General features: G+C 42.0%; 2 protein-coding genes across 2 annotated transcripts in view; both read left to right on the top strand.

Moving 5' to 3' along the window:
- The first annotated feature begins 12,106 nt into the window (after positions 1 to 12,106).
- wdr89 (WD repeat domain 89) lies at positions 12,107 to 15,846 on the top strand. The gene is made up of 3 exons (XM_071543182.1): positions 12,107 to 12,187; positions 13,353 to 13,840; positions 14,376 to 15,846. Exons 2-3 carry the CDS (start codon positions 13,393 to 13,395, stop codon positions 15,098 to 15,100), a joined length of 1,173 nt encoding a protein of 390 aa, XP_071399283.1. The 5' UTR covers positions 12,107 to 12,187; positions 13,353 to 13,392; the 3' UTR covers positions 15,101 to 15,846.
- Positions 15,847 to 16,826: 980 nt separating this feature from the next.
- LOC139664376 (serine/threonine-protein phosphatase 2A 56 kDa regulatory subunit epsilon isoform) overlaps positions 16,827 to 21,787 on the top strand; it is a gene marked incomplete at its 3' end in the record, with an annotated part of 38,278 nt that continues 33,317 nt past the window's right edge. Inside the window, exon 1 of the mRNA XM_071543180.1 lies at positions 16,827 to 16,960. The remainder of the gene's footprint in view (positions 16,961 to 21,787) is intronic.

The following is a 21,787-nucleotide window of genomic DNA, read 5'->3' as shown; positions in this document are numbered from 1 at the left end:
TTAACTGAAATCGAGAGTTTTGTCAGAAATCAGTCTGATGGTTTTTTTCGAGGTGTTTGATCGCACATGTACAGTATTTTTCTAAAGGGCTCCTCCTGTCCTGCGTCTGCTCTGTTGACTTGTTCTGTCTTTATTTAGACAATAGCCTGTCGTCTGCTCTGAGATTGATTGCTTTCCCCTGCGACGTGATGGGAGAAAAACCAATGACTGGGCACATAATATGATCCGGAAGGAAGGAAGGAAGCGCCACTTTGTTTGGTTTCACAGTGGGAAATGTACGGCGATGGTTTTTAATCGTTTTTATTTTTGTTCTGTAAGGTTGTCAGGGTGATGGGAAGCGGTCTGCGTGTGAGTCTAACACCGCAGGACCGACTTCCTGTTTGATAACGCGGGGACGCCGTCGACCGCACGCATCCACCTCCTGTGTAGGGGAGCGTGACGTCTCCTGCTGTCAGGACGGAGATAACGGCGCTGTCCAGAGGAACGCCACGTGGGTCGCTGGAGAGGGAGAGAGAGAGAGAGAGAGAGATGAGAGAGAGACGACAGAGGGAATATAGTTGTTGAATATAGTTTTGTAAGTCTCTCTCTCTCTTTCACAGGAAGTAAACAGAGGGAACACGGATGTTGGGGTAGGAGTCAGCAGAGTCAAATTGCATATAAATAATGCAAAACGAGAGTCAAATGCTGCAGTTCACCAGCTCACACTAATGATCCAAAACACTAAACACTAGTGGAATCAACAGTCCCAGTACAAGTGTTGTCATGATAACCTAAATTTCAATACTACTTCAATAAAACTTCAATACAACTTGCAAAAGATTAATTTCATTATAATATGGCTGCAACTAGCATTTATTTTCATTGTTGATTATTTTTTCGATTAATCAATTCATCATTTAGTCTATAAAATGTCAAAAATAATGACAGATGCCCGTCACAAGTTCCCAGAGCCAAAAGTGATTCTTCAAATTTCTGACTTAATCTGACCAGCAGCCAAAAAAACCCAAAGTATTTTTTTTTTTTTTTTACAATGATATGAAACTTTTTGTGAAGCTGTAATCAGCAAATGTTTGGTGTTTTCACTTCATAAATGACTAAAACGATTGATCAATTATCAAAACTATAATCAATTAGGTTTCTGTTGATCATCGAAACTCCATCCCGGTCCACTTTAACTGGTCCCAAAACTGGTACCAGGAGCCAAATATGGAACTATTGCTTAAAGAGCCGATAAATATAGACACCAGACCAACATCAAAACCCCTGTGGAAAACTTCCTGCTATCATAGTAGTATTGAATTTTTAGATATTAATGATTATTAGATATTATTGAAGCCAGAATTCTGGTTTCGTGACAACACTACCAAACACTGTAGCTCACATGGTCTTTTCATCATGGAGGCTTCATGCTTCCTGATGGTCTTCCTGCTGACAGACAGAGGACCAGCAGACTGGGTTTAACAGGTTCCAGGTTGTGTCTTCTCTCTGCCTCCTGACCTGCCTCTGCTCCCCACAACTTTCAAATATTTAGACTGGACACTGAAGCAGCCTCAGAAGTGGGCAAAGCACTGGGAAGATGGGGGGAAAAATAACATAATGTCTGCCATTTGGTTGGAAATTTAATCCAGATCGCCTTATGATTGGCTCTCTCCTCTCCTCTCCTCTCCTCTCCTCCTTCCTCTCTCCTCTCCTCCTCTCCTCTCCTGTCCTCTCCTCTCTTTAGAACACTATATTTCCCCTCCATTCCTTTCACTGTATAGTTTTACAGATAGTTTTCTGTAGGGTTGGACCAAAATTAATTTTATTGAAGATGGGGAAGATATTTTTCTTTTTAATACTGTGCATCTCTCCTCAGAAGTGACCAAGGTTTTCACTGCTTTTCTTGGGTAGCTTGCATCAACTATTGCAAGTTATAGAAATTCATATCTGCAAGAAGTAGGCTTTTCAGGAATAAAGAAAAAATTGGACATCCATGTATTTTTGAAATTATACAATGAGATCTTAACAGGTTTCAAAGGCCCAAGGGTCATGAAACTCACTCAAAACATAAATGACCATAAAACAGATAATCTTCTATCTGTGATATCTCCATAAATTCATACATTGAGTCAAGAAGTAAGAAAGGAAAAAACACTTCGGTCACTGCAGCTTTGTGTTTTTTCCACAACAGCAGCAAACACTGCAGAGTTTTATCTGTTCATGGCTGTTGATTGATTTCTTGTTTGATTTGTTGGTCAGTTTTATTGTGGCTGAAGGATCAGAGCGTCTCATCCTGACTTTGAGAAGAACGCCACTTCCCTCTGGCTGGAGAGTGTTTAGCGTTTATCGCTCGGTGAAATGTAAACAAGTTGGAGACACTCGTCCCTGCCGGAGACACGCTCAGTGATCTACGAGCAACTTGGGAACCGAAACACAATCCCATTTTGATGAGAGCTCAGATGTGATCACAGTAAAAGAGAAGTCCTGTTCTCTCTGTAGGTCTCACTTTCACAAATTTAAAGAATATGAGAAATGTTTTGATGATTTGATAGCAAGGCGGCAGATGAACAGCAGGCGGATGTCGCTGCCGCTTGATCAGACTGCCAACCGGTCTCTTTTCTATTCTAAAAAAAAATCAAATGTTATGATAAAATACAGTGTAATGTAATGGTAAAATAGTGAAAATGACTGTTGAATTTGAGAATCCGCCAGCTGCTGTAGCTGCTGGATGAAAAATGTTAAATTTCCTGCTCTCTGTAGATCACCGAGCCGATAGCAGACGTCTCCAAGATGTTTTTCAGAAAGACACAAGTGATGTTTTCACTCTGTCTGGATGTCTGTCCCGGTCGTTCTGCTGCACTGAACGCGTTGGTAGCGAATTACTTTCCTTGAGGCAATAATTACTGTTCATCCTGATGGAGACATGAGTTGGGGGTTTTTTTCCGTTAATTTATCCAGGGGAAGTTGACTGAGCACACACGCTGTTTTCCACCAGCGTCCTGCTTCATATTCAGAGTTTGACCCCATAATTCACCCATGTCTTCCCTCAGCTGGTTCAGGGATTCAAACTCGCAACCTTCTGCTCACAAACCAGCGTCTCCAACCCACCGGAGATGTTTCACCTCCGGACTGAAGACCAAGAAAGTCCCCCAAAAAAAAAACAAAAAAAAAACATTTCAGCAGTCTTAAGTTGCCCAAATGAGGGCATCAGTGTCATGAAGAAGCCATGTAGTACAAGGTGACTTGTATGTTGTCGTATGCGGTACTGTCCTAATGCGAATGCACTGTTCCCAGAATGCACTGTTCCCCCCCCCCCCCCCACCCCGAGCCGGGCAGAGGGTGCTGATCTGGGGTCAGGTTTAGGTAGTTTTCCTTAAGAATTGTTAAAGGTTGGATTATGAAGAGAAGCTGAGTGTTAGTCAGCACCAGGGTTGGAGTGTGTTTGTTTTTTCTGTTGTTTTTTCCAGTTCAACTAATTCAAAAATATTAAGAAGATCGAAGATTTCCAGCAGGCAAACAGACAAATGTTGGTAAATTTTAGTTTGTCTACTCTCCCAGCCTCTTTAGCAGGTGACAGTCCATCATACAGAGCTTTTCTTTCGTAAAAAAAAAATTATTCGGCTGGTAAAATACTAAAAGTGGCGAAGGAATTCTACCGGTCTACCAGCCGCCAAATTTATTTATTGATGATGGAGAATTATTTCCAAGTAAGAACTCTTGTTTTTATGGCACATATTTTGTTTTCCAGTATTTGAATTTTGAACCTGAGTTGATCTGGCAAAACTGTCTCCAACCCTCTGGACAGGCCGGTCGTCACTTTCCGGCCGAGCTGCAAATCCAGAACTTGTCATAATTCTCCCTAAAAAAGTTGATTATAAACCGAAACTTGAACTCAACACCATCAGCTGAACCTTCTGCTGAACTTTAACCCCAAACATGACCTCTCTGGTCGTCAGTTTCAGAAGATTTGGCGATTTTGTCTTTGCAGCTTTGGTTTTGGAAAGTGTAAACCTGAGCAGCTTCACCCTGGAGTTTGCCGGGCTGTGATTGGTCAGTTGGAAGGAGGAAGAGGCTCCGCTGCCCGGCTCGCTTCACATCCTGTGGCCTTGCCTTAAGCACGTCGGACATGTGTGTCTCTTTGTTTTAGCGTGTTGTCTGAATGTGTTTTCCCCCTCTGTGTTGATGAAAAGGAAGTTTAATTGTATTCGCTTTTGTTTTTTTGTTTTTTTGTTTACTGGACAAAGCACAACATCTGTTCAGGAGCGCAATAACCGTTAAAGAGTGAAATGGGTGAAATGGTCACTTTACAAAAGCCTTATTCAAATGTCTTAACCTGAGGGAAAAGTATTGCAAGTACGCAATAATAAGTAGCAATGTTGTGATGCCTGCTGCCCAACATGTTACCACAATTTCATTAGATTTCATACTTCACAGAGTATTGTGGAGTAATTTTCCACAGGTTAGTACCAGGGTTCCTACTGAGGAAAGTGTGGAATAGCATGGGAAATTCATTTTGTTATTTCCAGGTCTTTGAAAAGTTTTGGGAATTTTGCAAGAAGTCTGGAAAAGTTTGGAAAACTGTCTCAATACGGTTAAAACTACACAGAGCCAAAACCACTTCAAGTCATGACATTTGATGTTGTTGACGGGGATTTTTACCCAGCTACTACTGCAAAACATCACTTTGACCACCGACTACAATCGTCAAATTCAGAATATTAAACTGTAAAATGTGTAGGAGCCGTGCAATCCTCCAGCAGAGGCAGAGGGAAGGAGAAGAAGAGTGTGAGCATTAGAGCATGTGGAGGCTTCTGCTGTGGTATTTCTGTCCTGGCAGAAGAGGCTTCCCCTGCAGATGGAGGATAGATTGGGGAAATGAGATTGATAAAGGATATGAAACCAAACTTCCTGATGAAGATGATGAGATAATTGTGTTTTCTGTTGTGGGGAGGGAGACTCTGTGGTTCCAGTCTTCCCCCGATGTGAGAAAAACCCTGAAACTGAAAGAAACCGTGGGATTAATTGAAGAGATTTAACTTCATCTGTGGTAAATTGTGTTTGTTGTTTGCTATGCTAAAGAATATAGTGTTGTTTTTGTTGTTTACTTTATGTTTCCCTTTCATCTTGAAATAGTGAATCTCAGAGAAATGACTTTTTAAACGGATGGTGACACTTTCCTACTTTGACCAAATAAAAGGAGCTGACCTGTAGCTTAGCCTGTCAGCTCCTCTCTGTCCCTGTCTGTCCCTTCAGTGCCTTCACTGCTGTTCAGGAAGACGATGTGAGGTCACCGCTTCTGTTCCAGCCAATCACATCGAAGCTCTTAACTTGGTCTGTGTAAATGGAGCCGGGCGATAATTCAATATTATCGTTTTTATCGTCTTTCAGTGGAATAAGAAGAAGATATTTTGATATTGTTATGCAAGATTCTGCTGTTTAAACTGATGATAACGAGGACATCAGTAACACTTTACAATTAGGGCACATTAATTAAGCGTTAGTTAATGCTTAATAAGTATTAACTAACCCTTAATTAACAGTTAACTAATGTGTCTGGTAATAATTTACTAATGGTGTTCATGTTAACTAAGGTATTAATTTATACATTATTTAATAGTTTATAAAGATGATTAATAATAATAGTGGATAAATTAATACCTTAGTTAACATGAACACCATTAGTAAATGATTACCAGACAATTAGTTAACTGTTAATTAAGGGTTAGTTAATGCTTATTAAGCATTATCTAACCCTTAACTTAGTGACCCTTATTGTAAAGTGTTACCAGGACATTTTATTTAAAAATAAATGTCAGTTTTGTTTGACATCACACCTAACATTACCATCTGATTATTTGATTATTTATTCCATATCGTGATATATATATATATATATATATCGATATCGAAACATATCCTTATGATTATGGTGATATGGATTTGTATCGCCCGGCCCTGTGTGTAAGCTCTGGCTCGTTGGTCCTAACATTTCATTTTCCATCCTGTCGTCTCCTGTCTCCTTTTTGCACCTGTGGAAATCAACACCAGCTGAAATAAAATGTTGCCGGCTGACAGTGAAGTTTGTCACATGGCAGGAGTTCAAATCTGTGGGAGAGATTTTGAATTGAAACCATTTTGTCAGAATGACTTGTGAAGTTCCCCAGTCACACTGCTTTCGCTCAAATTAGCAATAGCAATTAGCGAGTCACCGTGATTGTGACTTGAGTCATTTTTATCTTTACGCTAACTCAATTCAAAAGTATTTGATTTTAATCTTTTGTCATATTGCATACATTGACTATTTGCATGGCAAAAATGTGTAAATGAGTAAATGAGAGTTGTCTTTTTTTTCCAAGACCAAATAAATTCCCTGGTGATTCATCTGTTTGGTTTGATTAGAAAAATGTTTTGTGTAACTAAAACGAAGGGTTTCATTCCTAAATGCTTCATATCCATTTTTGGAAAAAAATGTCACCTGATCTTCATTGCTTCATATGTAACAAAAACACTGGAGATTAATTCCTCTGAAACTTTGCTATTAAAGAATATTAAATAGTGAGATTTATTTCATTTTAGCAGTGTCAAAACAGGTGTCTCTTTTCAAACGTCTGTCTCATTTTGGAATGAAGCTCTTGTGTTTCCTGTCATCAGAGAGCTTCTCATCTCTAACCACTGTCTCCATTTGGATATTAGAGGAGCGTTTATGCAGTTTCACAGTATTTTTTTATATCTACAGATTTTATTGTTGGATTTGATCTATGATTAAATGAGGCTCTATTACGTCTGATTGTTTGTGTGAATTAACTGAAATAAAATGATTGAAATAATTCAAGTTTCCGCTCCAACCTTCTTACTTTTTGAAATCTCCCAAACAGGACAGTCGTTTTACATTTTAGGCATTTAGTTGTTAGACTGAAGTGACAAAGATATGAGAGGAGGAGGCTAATATCATGAAGCCTAACGCTCTGCTGCTAACTGAAAAAATACAATTTAATCATACTAAGTTAGGTTAGCTAGTTGCAATGCAGCGACATGATATGTTGTGTTTTGAGCAAGGGGCTCAGCTGCATTCTGGGAAATGTAGGACATCACTAACTGAAGTAGACCAGGCAGGTTGAGGGAAAGTGGATTCACTAAAATACTAGTGCTCTGCTGCTAACTGAAAAAATACAATCTATCTATACTAAGTTATCTAGGTTAGCTAGTTAGCTAGCTGTGCTTCAAGTTCAGACTAGCCATACTAGCCTATAGCTATCTAGGTAAGCTAGCTAGCTAGCTGCTGACCTTCAACATCACGATGCCATGGACATGAATTATTGAAACAAAGAAGTTATTGATATTTATATTTTTATTTTGACCAGAGTTCCTTTGCCATTCAGGTTTGTTAGTTAGCTAACTTGCACTCCAAAAAGCTGTGTCTTTGGCTCCGCCCATTCAGATTTAACTCAACCAATAAGATTATTTCTCCATTATAACTTCAATCTCCTAAACTGCCTGGCTGGCTGACTGTATTTTCAGCCTTGGTTACTAGATGAGAGCTGAACGTCTGATTGGTCACTCAGCTCTAAAAGCCCAGGAGCCTCTGTTATAATGTTATAATGTTATAATGTTATAATGTGTCACACAGCAGCAGTGGCTTGTTTCTTTTTTGTGGCTAATCTTGTTTGAATAAGACCTGAAGGGTTTTAATGACGTTCAGCCTGTTCTCCCCCCACAGCTGCAGTACAGTCCACAGATGGAGATGTGTGTGTGTGTGTGTGTGTGTCACAGCAATGCCAGCTCAGTTTCCACTCAATGCTGCCAGGCCGTCCGGCTGTACCACACACACACACACACACTCACACACACACACACACACACACACACACACACACACACACTGGAACATGTTCCAGGCCCTGATCACACATTAAAGGCTTTTCTTCCTCTTCTTCTTCTTCTTCTTCTTCTCCCGAGTGGCATGTCGACAGAAGTGAGAGTGTATGGGACTGTCGGTCAGCCTTGGTGAATGTTTTGGGAATGACTGTGTCCTCGTCTGCACCGCTGACACACACACATACACACACACACACACACACACACACACACACACACACACACACACACACACACATACACAGGCTGGAAGCAGCAATAAGCCACCTGCTGCCACAGGGAGAGAAGAGAGAGTCACTTTCTGAATGAGTCTGGTTCACTTTTACTTTTCTTTTCCAAGACCTTTATTTATCCAAGTCTCAAGTCTAAATGGAGAACAGCAAGTCAAGTCAGAACAAATCAAGAGTCCAGTATCAATTTAATATCTTAAAGAAAACTAAATATCTAGGACTTCAATGCAATATGGTTTTAATAGGATAAAAACTCGGTAAGAGCATCATGAGTTTGATTTCTATAATCAGTTTCAACTTCAATAAAGTCAATCATTCCATACAAATTCAGAAAACAGAATTTAAATTCAGTCGTCTGCTGGAACAAATCTCATCACTTTCAATCTAAGTCATTTACACAAACACAAGATCTCAAGTCAAGACTTTAGAAACCTTTTCAAGTCATCAGAGTACAAGTCAGAGTCGAGTCCCAAGTCACCAGAACCCAAGTCAAGTCAAGTCTCAAGTCTACTCTACACGCTCCAAGTCAAGTCTCAATCAGTTAAAACTGTGACTCCAGTAGTCAAACCAGCGTAGTGGAGACCAGGTCCAGTCAGGTTCAAGTCCAGATCAGGTCCAAAGAGCGTTGAGGCCAAGTCAAGACTGAGACCAGAGCAAACCGAGTCCTATTCAAGACCAGAACAGGCAGTAAAGCATCTCCATGTCTCTCCCAGTGTAAAAAATCAAGATGAAATAGTTTATTAAGGATGAACAGAGATGTAGATCTGCAGCGCTTATTTTAAGGGTCACGAGCCAAAGGTTGAGAACCGATCCAGGCTGCTGCTGCTGTAGCTACAGAATCAACACAACTACTTTCATTACTTTTGCATGATTGTGTGTGTGTGTGTGTGTGTGTGTGTGTGTGTTTGTCTGGGAAGGGGGCGTGCATGAGAGACGTCAAGTGGTTCAACTTAATTACAGTGTGTTCATTTTATTTTATTTTTGCAGCTGGGGGCTTGGGTCAAGCTGAAACAAAAAGAGAGAGAGAGAGACAGAGAGAGAAAGTGTGTGTTTGTGTCAGTGTGTGTGTGGTGTGTGTGTGTGTGTGTGTGTGTGTGTGTGTGTGTTGGTGTGGGTGGGGGGGTGTGGACCTGCCACAGTGCAGCTGCAGCAGGAGACATGAAACAGATCCTTGATGACGAATACACTGATGTGACCACTGCACCTTGACACTGGTTATAATAATACTACTAATAAAATAATAATAAACTTTATTTCTAGAGCATTATACACACAAGAAAAGAAATGTGCCGCTCTGCAGCCAGAAATCTCATTATTGAGCCAAAGAAACAGTTTACTGTAACTACACATTACTGACATGTTGAGGCTAAATGGTTAATATTGTTCATTATGTTATTCCTACATGGCCAATCAGCCTGAAAGTGATCTTAAACTCTAATATTTTGTCAGTGCAGATAAATCTAAATAAAAAATATAAATGGAAATTCCATTTTTTTCATTGATCATTGCCATGTTACGGAGCCCGGGAGGTGCCATCGGGAGAAAAATTATTCATGTCGTGGCCACGATTTACTGTAATGTGCACGATATGCAATTCAAGCTCTCGTTTTATTTTTTCGTGCGCACGAGATACAATTCGTTCCCTTGATTTCCTCTTTACGTGCACAAATTGCCAAAACGTGCCTCGAAATAGTGACATGGTGCTCTGGATATATAATCCATGCGCTCTTCAGGAGCTTATAAAGAGTCAGTCACATATTGGTGATGATGTTTAAATGTGGCCTGTCCTGGGTGTGTTGCAGCACCTGATTGTGTTCACATGGCCTGAAGGTTAAGTGGATAAATATGCTGCAATATTTGGGGGATTTGCCTATTCAGTGTAAACAGACAATGGATATTAACATACCAAATCCTTACTAGGCCTATCTGCAATACCTAAAAGGTTCCTTTTAAGTTGCATTTTTTCCTAAACTGCACAGTTTAACGAAATCGAGGGAACGAATTGTATCTTGTGCGCACGAATGAACATGATATACTGAACTGGATATAACTTTTTTTCTCTCCCAATGGCCACTCCCAGGCTCCATATCATGTGATGAGGTCAGCAGCTAGCTAACTAGCTTCTTGCCTTTTTCACTGGGCTTCAGTCCAGTGAAAACTCCATCCTCAGATCCTCACACTGTTAGATCTCATCAGTCTGTGATGATCACAGCAGTTATTTAGTGATGAAGTGTTCAGTGAACCCACTTTCCCTCAACCTGCCTCGTCTACTTCTACTGCAGTTAGCGATTTACTACATTTCCCAGAATGCCTTTCAACAGGTCCCAGAGAATGGGCGTGAACTTGTTGCTTTCAATCACTGAAATATAGCTACTAGTTTGTGAACGTTGAGGTGTATAAGAAATGTACTGAAAGTACGTTGACAGTAGCTGTTTTTAACAAAGTTAAAGGGTTTCAGGGTGGAATTTTCCTTGTAGCATTAGGTAAGATAAGCATGTTCCTTTGTTTGTTAATTGGCAGTTATTTGGCTCCGCCCACTGAGGTTTAACTCAACCAATAAGATTATTTCTGCCTCCACAGAAATGTTTGTAGAACCACCTGCCAAAAACTCGAGTGTGTAAATTGGCTTGGGTACATAAACACTCACCCACTCACACACACACACACACACACACACACACACACACACACACACACACACAATGTTATCTCAACAATACAAATGGCAGTAAGTCTTTCACAGGTTCAAACCTCACACCGTAGAAACTAAAACCCAGTGAGTCTCAGGGTGTCAGTGTGTTTTCTCTGTTTGTATCAGGACTCCCTGGGTGAAGGACCGGGACTTTAATTTATCCAGACTGACGTGTTTCTGCTGCTGGACTGGATGGCTCACTCTGATGTGGGTCAACTAGACCTGAGAGCTTCAGTCCAAAGAGCTTTAACTCAAGCAGAGAGTCTACTGCCACCTGCTGGCCAAGGCCGGATCACAGAGAGACGGTTTGGGGTCAATTCATGACTGAACTCATCAATTCCAATTCAACTGAGTAATTAGAAACCTACAGGAAACAGAATTGGAATTGAATTGGAATTTCAGGAAGTCTAATTCAATTCAGTGAAATTCAGTGAAATTTCATGTTTTTTTGTTTTTTTTCTTACCACATATCTTAAGTTACACATAGTGTTACATATTAACTTTTCAGGTGGTATTTGATGCATAACATGTTATTGTAATACACACTTTTGCAAGTTATGATGTCATTTTGTTGTAGTTAAATTTGGGTTTTCATTTGTCTAGTTTTGTTTCACATCATCTTTTTGGATTGATTTTTTTTTTTTTTACATGCCATTGCGGTTGGCAGGCATTTTTGATTAGATTTCTTCCGTTTTGGTTTGTATGATTGAGTTTCCTTTTGGTTAGAACTTTTTTCATGACGTCCTTTTCCTTGGTCAGATGTTTCCTCAGTTGGAATCTTTTTGTTTCCTCAGTTTTTACTTCTACTTTGAAACCAGAGGCATCAGTTTTTTCTTTAATTGCTCACCTTGTCTGTGGAGGATCCAGAAACTCACTTGGCTTTACTGACAGGCTGCACTTTACCTGAGCTACATAACATAGACCCATATGTTATGAAAAGTTTGAATATTTACTATGAGAAAGCCAGTATTAATGTTTGAATGGCCAGTACTTGGCCTACTGTAAACTGTAAATAATCTTACATTATAAAATGTTTTCTTAAGGCAGTGTGGAGTTCAAAAAATGCTTTAAGATGCTACAATTCCTTCATTTTTTGTATTTTCATAATACAAATTACATATATATTATTTCAAAACATTTATTGACACCAGTATTTTGTGATTTATTTTGACTTGATTCGATGAACGAGTATTTGTAATTTGTAACAAGATACATTTTGGTGGATTCTTGCCCATGTCTGGCCTCAGTTGTCTGTATCATTGTTTGCTTTTGGCCAGCGGAACCATGTATTGTAGGGATGGGTTCCGAACGGACTGTAAATACGGTGACACAAGGGTCACAACCAACGTGCTCAACTCGGCTCAACTATGGCTAAAAAGTAGCCTGGTTCGATATGAATGATCAGGTGGCAGTGAGTTTTATCAACGTAACTTTGTACTTACTACTTCTACATTACTGTGTATTGAGCTGTTTGTTTCCTAACTAGTGAAATAGACGCACAGATCGAAGAGTTTTGCGGTTGTTTTTATCGTTTGTGGACATTTCTAGCAAATAGGTAAGTTAGGTTGGAAATAATAATAACAAACAGCATTGACTGTTAACGCAGGGGCGGCTGTGTCCCCGATACGTGCCGTTCTCTCATATGGAGGCAGCCTAACACCAGTGTCCATTCAGAAATCTGACCGTTTAACGTTTCCTTGTTCACCGGAAAAAGCACATACCACATTTAACATCACTGACGACCTTTTACCAATGGCTATGTAGTTCTGGTAAATTCGGCATATAGGTAATCCACCAGGCAGCACATTATTTGAACAAAATCTCATTTTTAAGAATATGTTCACTGCTAGGAGCCCTCTATCGTCTAACGTTATGTCAGCGGAGGAAGATTCAAGGAAACAGGCGAACCAATTATAAAAGTTTACATTTTATTGAAAGACGTGCTGCTTGGTGATTTGAATGCATCCCGAATTAAAGAATGGCTAATAATAATTCGTAAAACGTTTTAAGTCATGTTTCACCATGTATGTGCCTTTGCCGATGAGCAAAAACGTGTTGAATTATCAGAGATTTGAATGGAGTTCAGCGCAAATCGTGGCTAGTTTCCATTTCAAGTTCTAACTAATTGTTTCCTTGATGGTATCCAGCAAAGTTTGAGTGTGTTTCATAAAGATATTGTACTGAGCAAGAGAGAGATTTAATGCACTATAGGTAGACCAGGGCGATAATTCAATATTATCGTTTATCATCATATCGTGATGATAAGGTGATTTTGGGATATCGTGACACACAATTCTGCTGCGTAAACAGATGATAACAAGCAAATTTTATTTCAAAACTCTGACAAAATGAGGTATGGTAGGAATATTATTAGAAAATTTAAGTTTTGTTTGGCATCACTCCAAACATTACTAGTAGGTTCAATGGGATGAACACTAATTTGATTCTTTAACGTGATGTAAGTCATATCGTGATATATATCAATATTCCTAAAAAAAATAAATTCCTATGATTATCGTGATATTGATTTCAACTATATTGCCCAGTCCTAACTGACATATGTTTTGTGTATTCAGTGTAGTTTGGTGTAGTTGGGTCCCGTCACACTGAGCTGTCATGGAGGGCGTGGAGGAGAAGCTCAGAGGTCTGTCCATCGCCCGGCGGGCCCGTCCCGAGGAGCCCACCTACCTGCTGGACGTCTCCCTGCAGCCCGCGGGACGGAGCGGCCTGCTGGCGGTGTCCTGCTCCGACTTCGCCGTCCGCCTCCACGACAAAGACACGCTGAGCCTCGTGGGAGAGTACCGGGGCCACGGCGGGGCGCTGTGCGGCGTCACCTTCGCCCGCACCTCCCCCGACCTCCTCTACTCCGGCTCCGCAGACGGGACGGTCAGGGCGTGGGACGTCCGCCGCCCCGGGACGGAGGCGGTCCAAGTGTTTAAGAGCGACCCGTCCCACCACTACTGCAGCTTCGACCTGAGCTGCAGCGACGGGCTGCTGTGCGCCGGCACCGAGCAGCTGGACGAGGAGGACAGCTTCCTGGTGTTCTGGGACGCCCGCAAGACCGGTAGGCCTGTCCCGAAAAGTTCATAATACGATTATCTTGGCCAGAATGATCTCCATATATGATATTATCCCGATAATTATATTAATAATTATATGAATAAGATGAAAACCTTAAAAACATTATTGTAATAACTTAAAAACTAAATTATATCAATCACAAGACATTTCTCTTTTTTATGTAAGACTGTAGAACATATGTAAAATATTTATGTCAAATATTTGATTTTTATCTTCAAAAAACAAATGCTAAAATGCTGATTTAGCTTAGAAAAACTGTCAGGATAGTCATAAACAACACATAAAAATCCAACATCTAAAGTAAATGAAGGATTTTCAAAGCGCAAAGCAAAATAATACATCAGTGACAGAGAGACCTGGCAGGGCTTTGCTGTGTGTTTGCTTTTTTTTTTTTTCATCCTCCCAACAAGTTTCTGGTTATCTCAGTAGTCATGGTGATAAAAATGATGGGCGGTGTCATAACCGTTATTGTTTTTTACCACGATATACAGTATTACTGGTTGTTGTCCCATCCCTAGTGACCGGTGGAGGCGGTGGCGGGGTTCTCGGGGTGTACTCCGAGTCACACAGCGATGACATCACACAGGTGCGCTTCCACCCGCGGGACAAAGACCGCCTGGCGTCCGGCTCCACCGACGGCCTGGTGAACGTGTTCGACCTGAGCCTGGGGGGCGAGGAGGAGGCGCTGCGGGCGACCTGCAACAGCGGCTCGTCGGTCGGATCGGTCCGCTGGTGCGGGACGGACTACGGCCGGCTGCTGTGCCTCAGCCACGACGAGGGGCTGCACCTCTGGGACCTGGGACAGCTGGACACGGACGAGCCGCTGACGGTCTTCAGCGCCCCCGACGCCCGCGGCCTCGGGGACGGGGGCGTGGACTACCTGGTCGGGGGGAGCTGGCTGGAGGAGGCGCAGAGGCTGCTGGTGGTCGGGGGGAGGAGCGACGGGGAGCTCCGCCTCATGGAGTGCGACGAGGAGGGGCTCCGCCTGCTGAGGACGCTGCGGGGAGGCCACGCCTCCACGGTGCGCTGCTTCCTGTGGGACGGCGCCGGGGAGGCCCTGGTCACCGGGGGGGAGGACGCTCAGCTGCTGCTGTGGAAATCGGGAGGGGAGGAGCTTACCTCAGGGAAGAGGGAGGAGCTTACCTCAGGGAAGAGGGAGGCCATGAAGAGCGCCTCGGCTCTGAAACTCAAATCCAGGCCGCACAAAAAACACGGCTACCAGAGGGACAAGAAGGCTCCGTAGGTCAAAGGTCAACTGAAAACACTGAAAACACTGGACTGGACATTTTGTTCCTGAAAGAACACACATTTGAACTGGATGTTTTGTCTGTAAATGGTTTATGCATAAAGTAGGGATGCAACCAACCATTTTCATTATCAATTTATGTATCAATAATTTTTTCAATTAATCATTTAGTCTATAAAATGTCTGACCAGCAGTCAAAAAAAAGCCCAAATTATTAATTTTATAATGATATGAAACAGAGAAAAGCAGCAAATCGGAACATTTGTGGAGCTTTTATTCAGCAAATGTTAAAAAAAAACTAAACGATTAAAACTAAAACGATTAATGGATTATCAAAATGATAATAAATTAATTTTCTGTTGATCGACTAATTGATTAATGGTTTCAGCAGTAGTATAAAGTATATATTTTATACAAAAAAATATCTGACTAGCCCAAATCCTTTGGGTCCACAGAACTCCCTGACAGCGATGGAACTCAGTTTCTTTTACGTTTTCATTTTTAAATCAAGATTCTCGCTGCTTTGCTTGGTATTTTTGGTTGTAATATTAATATTATTAAGCTGCTGGGTTTCACTGAGCTGCAGGTCTGTTGCTGCTGCATCGTATTCTGCAAGTCACAGGGCCGTCCAGCCCAGCGGGAACACTGAGAGCAGCCATTACTCTCAAATGGCAAAGAGTGGAATAACATGATTGGCAGTGCAAGTGTGTGTTTGTGTGTGTGTGTGTGTGTGTGTGTGTGTGTGTGTGTGTGTGTGTGTGTGTGTGTGTGTGTGTGTGTGCATGCCTCAAGCAATCCTGCAGTGATTGGGCTGTTAAAGCAAAATCTCATTCATACTGTAAGTGCAATTTGAAGACTGATCCTTTACCTTGTTTCAGTGATCTTTGCATGTGGTTTTCCCTTCATTGAAAGCAATTTTACAGTTTTATAATGACCGAAACATAATATGCATCCTTAACTGTTGAGAAGACAGGCTGTGTTATTGAAATATGAAATATAGACAGACAAGATGCAACAGATTTTACAATAAATTGCCTCTACTATCTTGCCCTGCGAAGTCAAACAGCTGTATCCACTTTTGTGTGTTTTTGAAAGAAAATGTTAAGACCAGCTTAGCTTTACTTCTAAATGCTATTGAATGATATATAGTCTACTTTTTTACCCGCAAAGGTAGACAGCTGGGACAGATACACTTTCTTAGATATTTTTTCTTTCATGCAGTTGCTGTCCTTTGGCCTTTGCATGGCAGTGTTGCCTGTCCTGACTGTTTTCTAAATGTTTTCTAAATGATCAAATGATGCATTTCTCCCCCCCAAAATAAATATTTATTACTGAAACCCTTTGCATCTCATGTCCTCATTGACTGATACACTCACTGGCATTATATTCACAGCAGGCCTGTGTTGTAGTTATGTAACTCTTACAGTGCTGCTACTTCCTGCAAAACGATCCGTTTCTAATCTCGGTGCATGTAAAGAGCCGGCGGTTGCAAATCCGCTCTTCCCCTACACAGTGTTACCGCGGCATTGAACGCATTGTTTGTGAGAAATTAAGTAAACAATAAAGCGGAGGAAAAACACGACTGGATCGAACAGATCGGCCGTGAAAGTGCGGTTAAACTGCCGGAGCAGGGTTGGGCCTGGACAGGTTTAGCCTCATTCCACACGGGAGACTCCACAGCGCTTTCTGCCCAAGCTCTTTCCCTGTCCCTCCCTCTCAACCGAACCCATTTATTCGGCTCTCGGACAGCCTCGTTTCCCTCCTGGGTGATCGACGTCGCCCGCCGTCCAATCGCGCGGCTGACATCCCTCCCGGCGGCCAATCGCCGTCGCACGTCGATCCGAACCCGTCAGCACGGTGAGGTGCGTCTCTGTTATGTGTGCCATGGTCTCAACCCAGTAGTATTGACAATAGGGTGAAAAGATACAGCCCCGAATCAAAAACGGTCTGAGGAAAATAACTAAATTCAGGGGTTTGGGGAACAGAAGCAATTGAATCAATAACAGGAATGTAATTGCGTTAACCTAATTGTTTTATATATCAGTGTTTTGTTATTAATGGGAGTCTGAGGATTATTTCGTTAGAAGGCAAAAGGTACTCGTGGGTTTGGCTGTATAAGGCCAAGATTTTCCTGCTGTTTCGCCGCTGCTTGGAAAGGCTATTTGCAACGAGCTGGAAGTAGCCTAGTTGATAGATTTCCAAACATAGGATAACTCCTTGCCACCGTCTTCGTTGCGAACCACAGAGGATCAAGGTAAAGTACAACGATACGAGAGCCACAGCGACTCGATCGGCTGCAGCTTGTCGGCTCGGTCGGGACTCGGGACGGTGTGTGTTTCCCAGCCCAGTCGGTCTGTCAGTCTGTGAGCGCTAGCTAACAGTAGCAACATTAGCAGTACCCTTGTATTTACATCTTGGATGATGGGTGATCGCCCAAGCCCGCCCAGGTAACGTTATCCTATTAGCACATATGCAAAATTGGATATTAATCCATCTCATGTTTTAATATCACGCTTATTGTTTTTCCCTTTGCAAGATGCACGTAAAGCTAGCTGGCGTTAGCCAGTTAGCTAATGCTACATGTTCAACTTGAGCTAACCCGCGCTAGCTGTAGCACTAACGTTAGCTAGCTAAGTAAAATTTAAATTTCTCCAATACATCTTGGCAGCTTTGTTAAAAGGGTGAATCTTTCTTGATTCAAATAATATTTAAGTGTTTTGTGCACTAAAAACAGCCAACTAGCTAACGATTCATTTGCAGAATTCAGATGTTTTGCCACGGTAGATCGGGAAGCTAACGTCGCTAGCTAGCTAACGTTAGCGGGTTAGCTTTACTTGTTAGGTTATCGCGCTGTCAAGTTTTGAATATTATGCTGCTTGCTGCAACTAGGCCCAACATGGCCAGGCTAACGTCAGCCCTGCTGAACTGTTGAATTTTGACCTTATGCAGATAGATTGCCTTCACTGGTGCTCACGAGCTGTTAACGGTAAATATGTAACGTTATAACGTTTCTTAGTTTGGGTTGTTATCTGTGGCTTTATCTAGCCAGGTTACTGACGTGTAAGAGTTTCTCATGGCATTGTAGTTGGTTATACTGACTGTAGCTTAGTAACTCATCTATCTAATCAACGTTAAGACTCGTCAGTTGGTGTCAGAAATAAGCATTCTGTTATGGGTAGTAAACGGTAATCTTTACGTTTTATGGTTTTAAAAGGCCTTCGAATCTGGCCTGAGACAAGTTTAGTTTTCCTCTCAACTGGAGCCAGCTGACAGTGTGTGGTGATAATCAGATCTGAACTTTGACTGGCTTTGCCCTCAGACACAATGTCCAACAAACGCCTAACTGTAAATACATCATTGGTCCATCATGTATTCTTATATGGGCCAACACTGTGACAAAGTCTTGGACAGTGTATAGAGATCATCGTGCTTTATGGCATTGTTGTGACATGGATGATGGCGAGGTGGAGACATGGTGATAAGTGAGATGTAGTAAGGGCCAAACACAGGCTTTGTTGTAGAGAGGTAAAAATATCCAAATAAGCTCTTCTGTCAGTGTACGCTCAAAGAATTTTGTGATTTCCGCTGACCTCTGCCCTGTCAATCATGCATGAATGACAATAGCACGCCGCAAGCCAGGTGTGGCGTTACGCTGTACGTGTGTGTGTGTGTGTGTGTGTGTGTTTGTGAAGGTGTACCTGCAGGTTTGGGACTGTCACGCTGGCTCATTCTCAAGGTTTTTGAATGTCACATGGAGGGGAGGGACCCATCCGAGATAACTTCACATCCAAAGTCCCCTGCGTTTACGATGTCGACGGTCTTGTGTGTGTGTGTGTGTGAACTTGCTGAGTTTGTTTGTTCTTGCCTGTGCGATTGTCTGATGAATCACAACCAATTAGACCTGCTGTCAGGATGTGGCATGTAGTCAACAGTGGTGACATGAGATATTATTGTAAAGAAGCGAGTAGCAGAACAATTCGTGGAGTTTAATTTGACTGTTTCTTGCATTCAGTGGCTGCAGTGTTGGACCACATGCTAGATCCTTGAGCCTTTCTCCTGCCAGCCTCCCTTTCATCTCTCCTGTGTGTGTGTGTGTGTGTGTTTCTGAACATGTTTGTGTGTGTGTTTTGTTCCTTCACTTCAGCTCCTTTTGCTTGGCCTTGCTGATGCCTATTTGTTGACTTCCTGTTGAGCAGCTCCCTCCCTCCCCTTCCTCTCTTTCTGTTGCTCTCCCTGTTGCTCTCTCTCTCTCTCTCTTTCTCCCCCCTCCCTCTCTCTCCTTCCTTCTCTTTCTTTAATCCCCCCCCCCCCCAGCCTGTGTGGATGTCATCTGTTCTCTTATGTAAGAGACATGGGAGGGGAATGGCTTTGTGCTTTGTGCCGTATGCCTGACCAGCCGTAGTCGCGCTGTCCCTCATGTGTAGCGGTGGCACTCGAGCTTTTTCGCCATTAGCCAGCCAGTCAGTGAGAGAGAGAGAGAGTGAGAGAGCGAGAGAGAGAAAGTGAAGGACTGATGGTTGTACATGGGGACTCCAGTGCCCCTGTGCACAGGTAAGTGGAGCTGACAGCGTCTTGTTGGGGTCCGGTTTGCCAAAAGTAACTACTGCCTCGTTTAAAAAAAAAAAATGTGTTTGCGGATGCGTATTAGTTCAACGTTTTTCACAACTTGGCAGGGACTGGTGGCATTTACAAGGTGGGGGAAGCATCGACCACTCATCATCAGAATATTCAGTGTTGCCATTGGCGATGCAGCTACAGCGGCGTTGTCAAGGAGGCAGGCAGGAACTGAGAGTTGGTTACTAATGAATCTTTCCCCGCCGCTTATCGAGATGTAAAACTTCACGCCCGCTTCCTAAAATGTAGCAGAGTGGTTTGATCAGAGTTAAATGAATCAGGCTCGCGGTATAGATGGATCCCCCCGCGGACTGAAAGTTGGAATTGTTTATTATTCAGTGTGTGCGTGAAGCCTGCGGGGCGTGACAGAGAGGATAGCGTTTTTGAAGAGCGTTTTATTGCACACGCCCCCGGCCAAAACCGGGATGGGAAACGAACCTTTTCTGTCCGTGGCGGCGTCACAACTCCTGGAATTGTGGATTTAACAGAAGCGGTTGTCAAAGGTTACGGAGCGCAAAGTGTGTACGTCAAAGCTGTTCCATTATAAGCCATTAGACAGAGATAATCTCAATGTGAAGGTGATTTTAGATCCCTTAACCCTCTCTGTCTGGTCTTTGCGAGGCTCGGCAGCAGAGGGACAGGTGTTGAGGTGTCGATTTGCAGTGTTTTGTTGTGTTTACATTGTGCCCAGTTGATAAGGCTGTTATGCTGGGACTGTTTTGGTTGTGGGACGCACTTTGTATGACATTTGAATAGTCCTGTGCCGTGGTTTGAATGGCAAAACTGGCACAATAGCTTCTGGTGCAAAGCATTTTTTTTTTTTCTTTTCATGGTTTCTATATTTGATGGAAGAGAGCTGTGTGTCAAAGCCTGTTGGAAGAGTTGCCTACTGGTTCAATCCTGTGATACTGGTGTAGAATTGAAGCTGTAATACTTTGCATTATATTGGCACAGAAGTCAACATTTAGGTATTGTAACAACCAAGGCAGGACACTTTTTTTGTGTACATCCCCAGATTTGCTGTCCACTTTACACTACCAGTCAAAAGTCTGGACCCACCTGACTGAATGTTCTATGTTTTTCATTCTCTTAAAGCCATTTTGATCTAAAGGCTTCTGCTTAAATGCTTGAAATGTGTTTCTTAGTCAAATATAAATAGTGAAGTTGATCCTGTGTATGAATTTCTTTCCAAAGCCTTTGTCTTTCCATCAAGGCAAAGGGCGGCTACTTTAAAGAATCTAAAATATAAGATATAAGATGGACCTTTTTGATCGCTGCATAATTCCATTTGTGTTATTTCATAGTTTTGATGCCTTTACTATTACTGTACTATGTGAAAAATAGTAGAAATATAGAAAAATGTGTGTGTCCAAACTTTTGACAGGTAGTGTATATTTAGCCTCTATTTTATCACCCAGTATCATTTTTAGAACAGAACAGGATCTCCAAATGATGGTTGGTTACCTGCCAAAGTGGCAGAGTAGAGAAGTCAAACTTAGCAGACAAGATGTACCAGCGTTTGGCGGCTGGTATTTTCCCACCCTGCTGACGATACTAATCCCAAGAAGAATGCATTCACACAAATGGATTATTAACAGCTGTGTAGTTATGAAAGAGGAAACAATGAGTCTGTAGCAGATCAGTTTTGGCAGATAACTCCCAAGTCTTGTATATAATTAGCATTGGCATTGGCAGTGTGAGTTTCATCTGTGTGCATCCTTACCTGTAGGGAAGAGTAGTAAATAAATGGACCTCACAAGCTCTATTCCAAGTAAAGCTACATAATTATTGTTAAAATTGATAATCCCAGGTATTTTGCTACACATTGTAAATATACATGGTTCCCACACAGGTCTATAAAGTCTGGAAATGTGTGGAGAAATAATTTTGTAAGTTCCAGGTGTTGATAAATTTGGAAATTGCACAAAAACGTGTGGAAAAGTGTATAAAACATTGTGTCCTCCCAACATAGGCTACATACAGCTACACATTTTCTGTGGTTTCAGACGCCCATCATCCCGTACATTTTGATATTTGTCAGTGTGAAGAATAATCTTCATCTATAGAGTG

The sequence above is a fragment of the Centroberyx affinis genome, unplaced genomic scaffold, assembly GCF_046629955.1.
Source record: "Centroberyx affinis isolate AG114_WGS23_722 - 3 ecotype Tasmania unplaced genomic scaffold, CSIRO-AGI_Caff_v1 ptg004259l_1, whole genome shotgun sequence".
NCBI lineage: Eukaryota > Metazoa > Chordata > Actinopteri > Beryciformes > Berycidae > Centroberyx > Centroberyx affinis.
The sequence above is the reverse complement of the archived record's forward strand: the minus strand, read 5'-3'. Positions and strand labels throughout refer to the sequence as shown.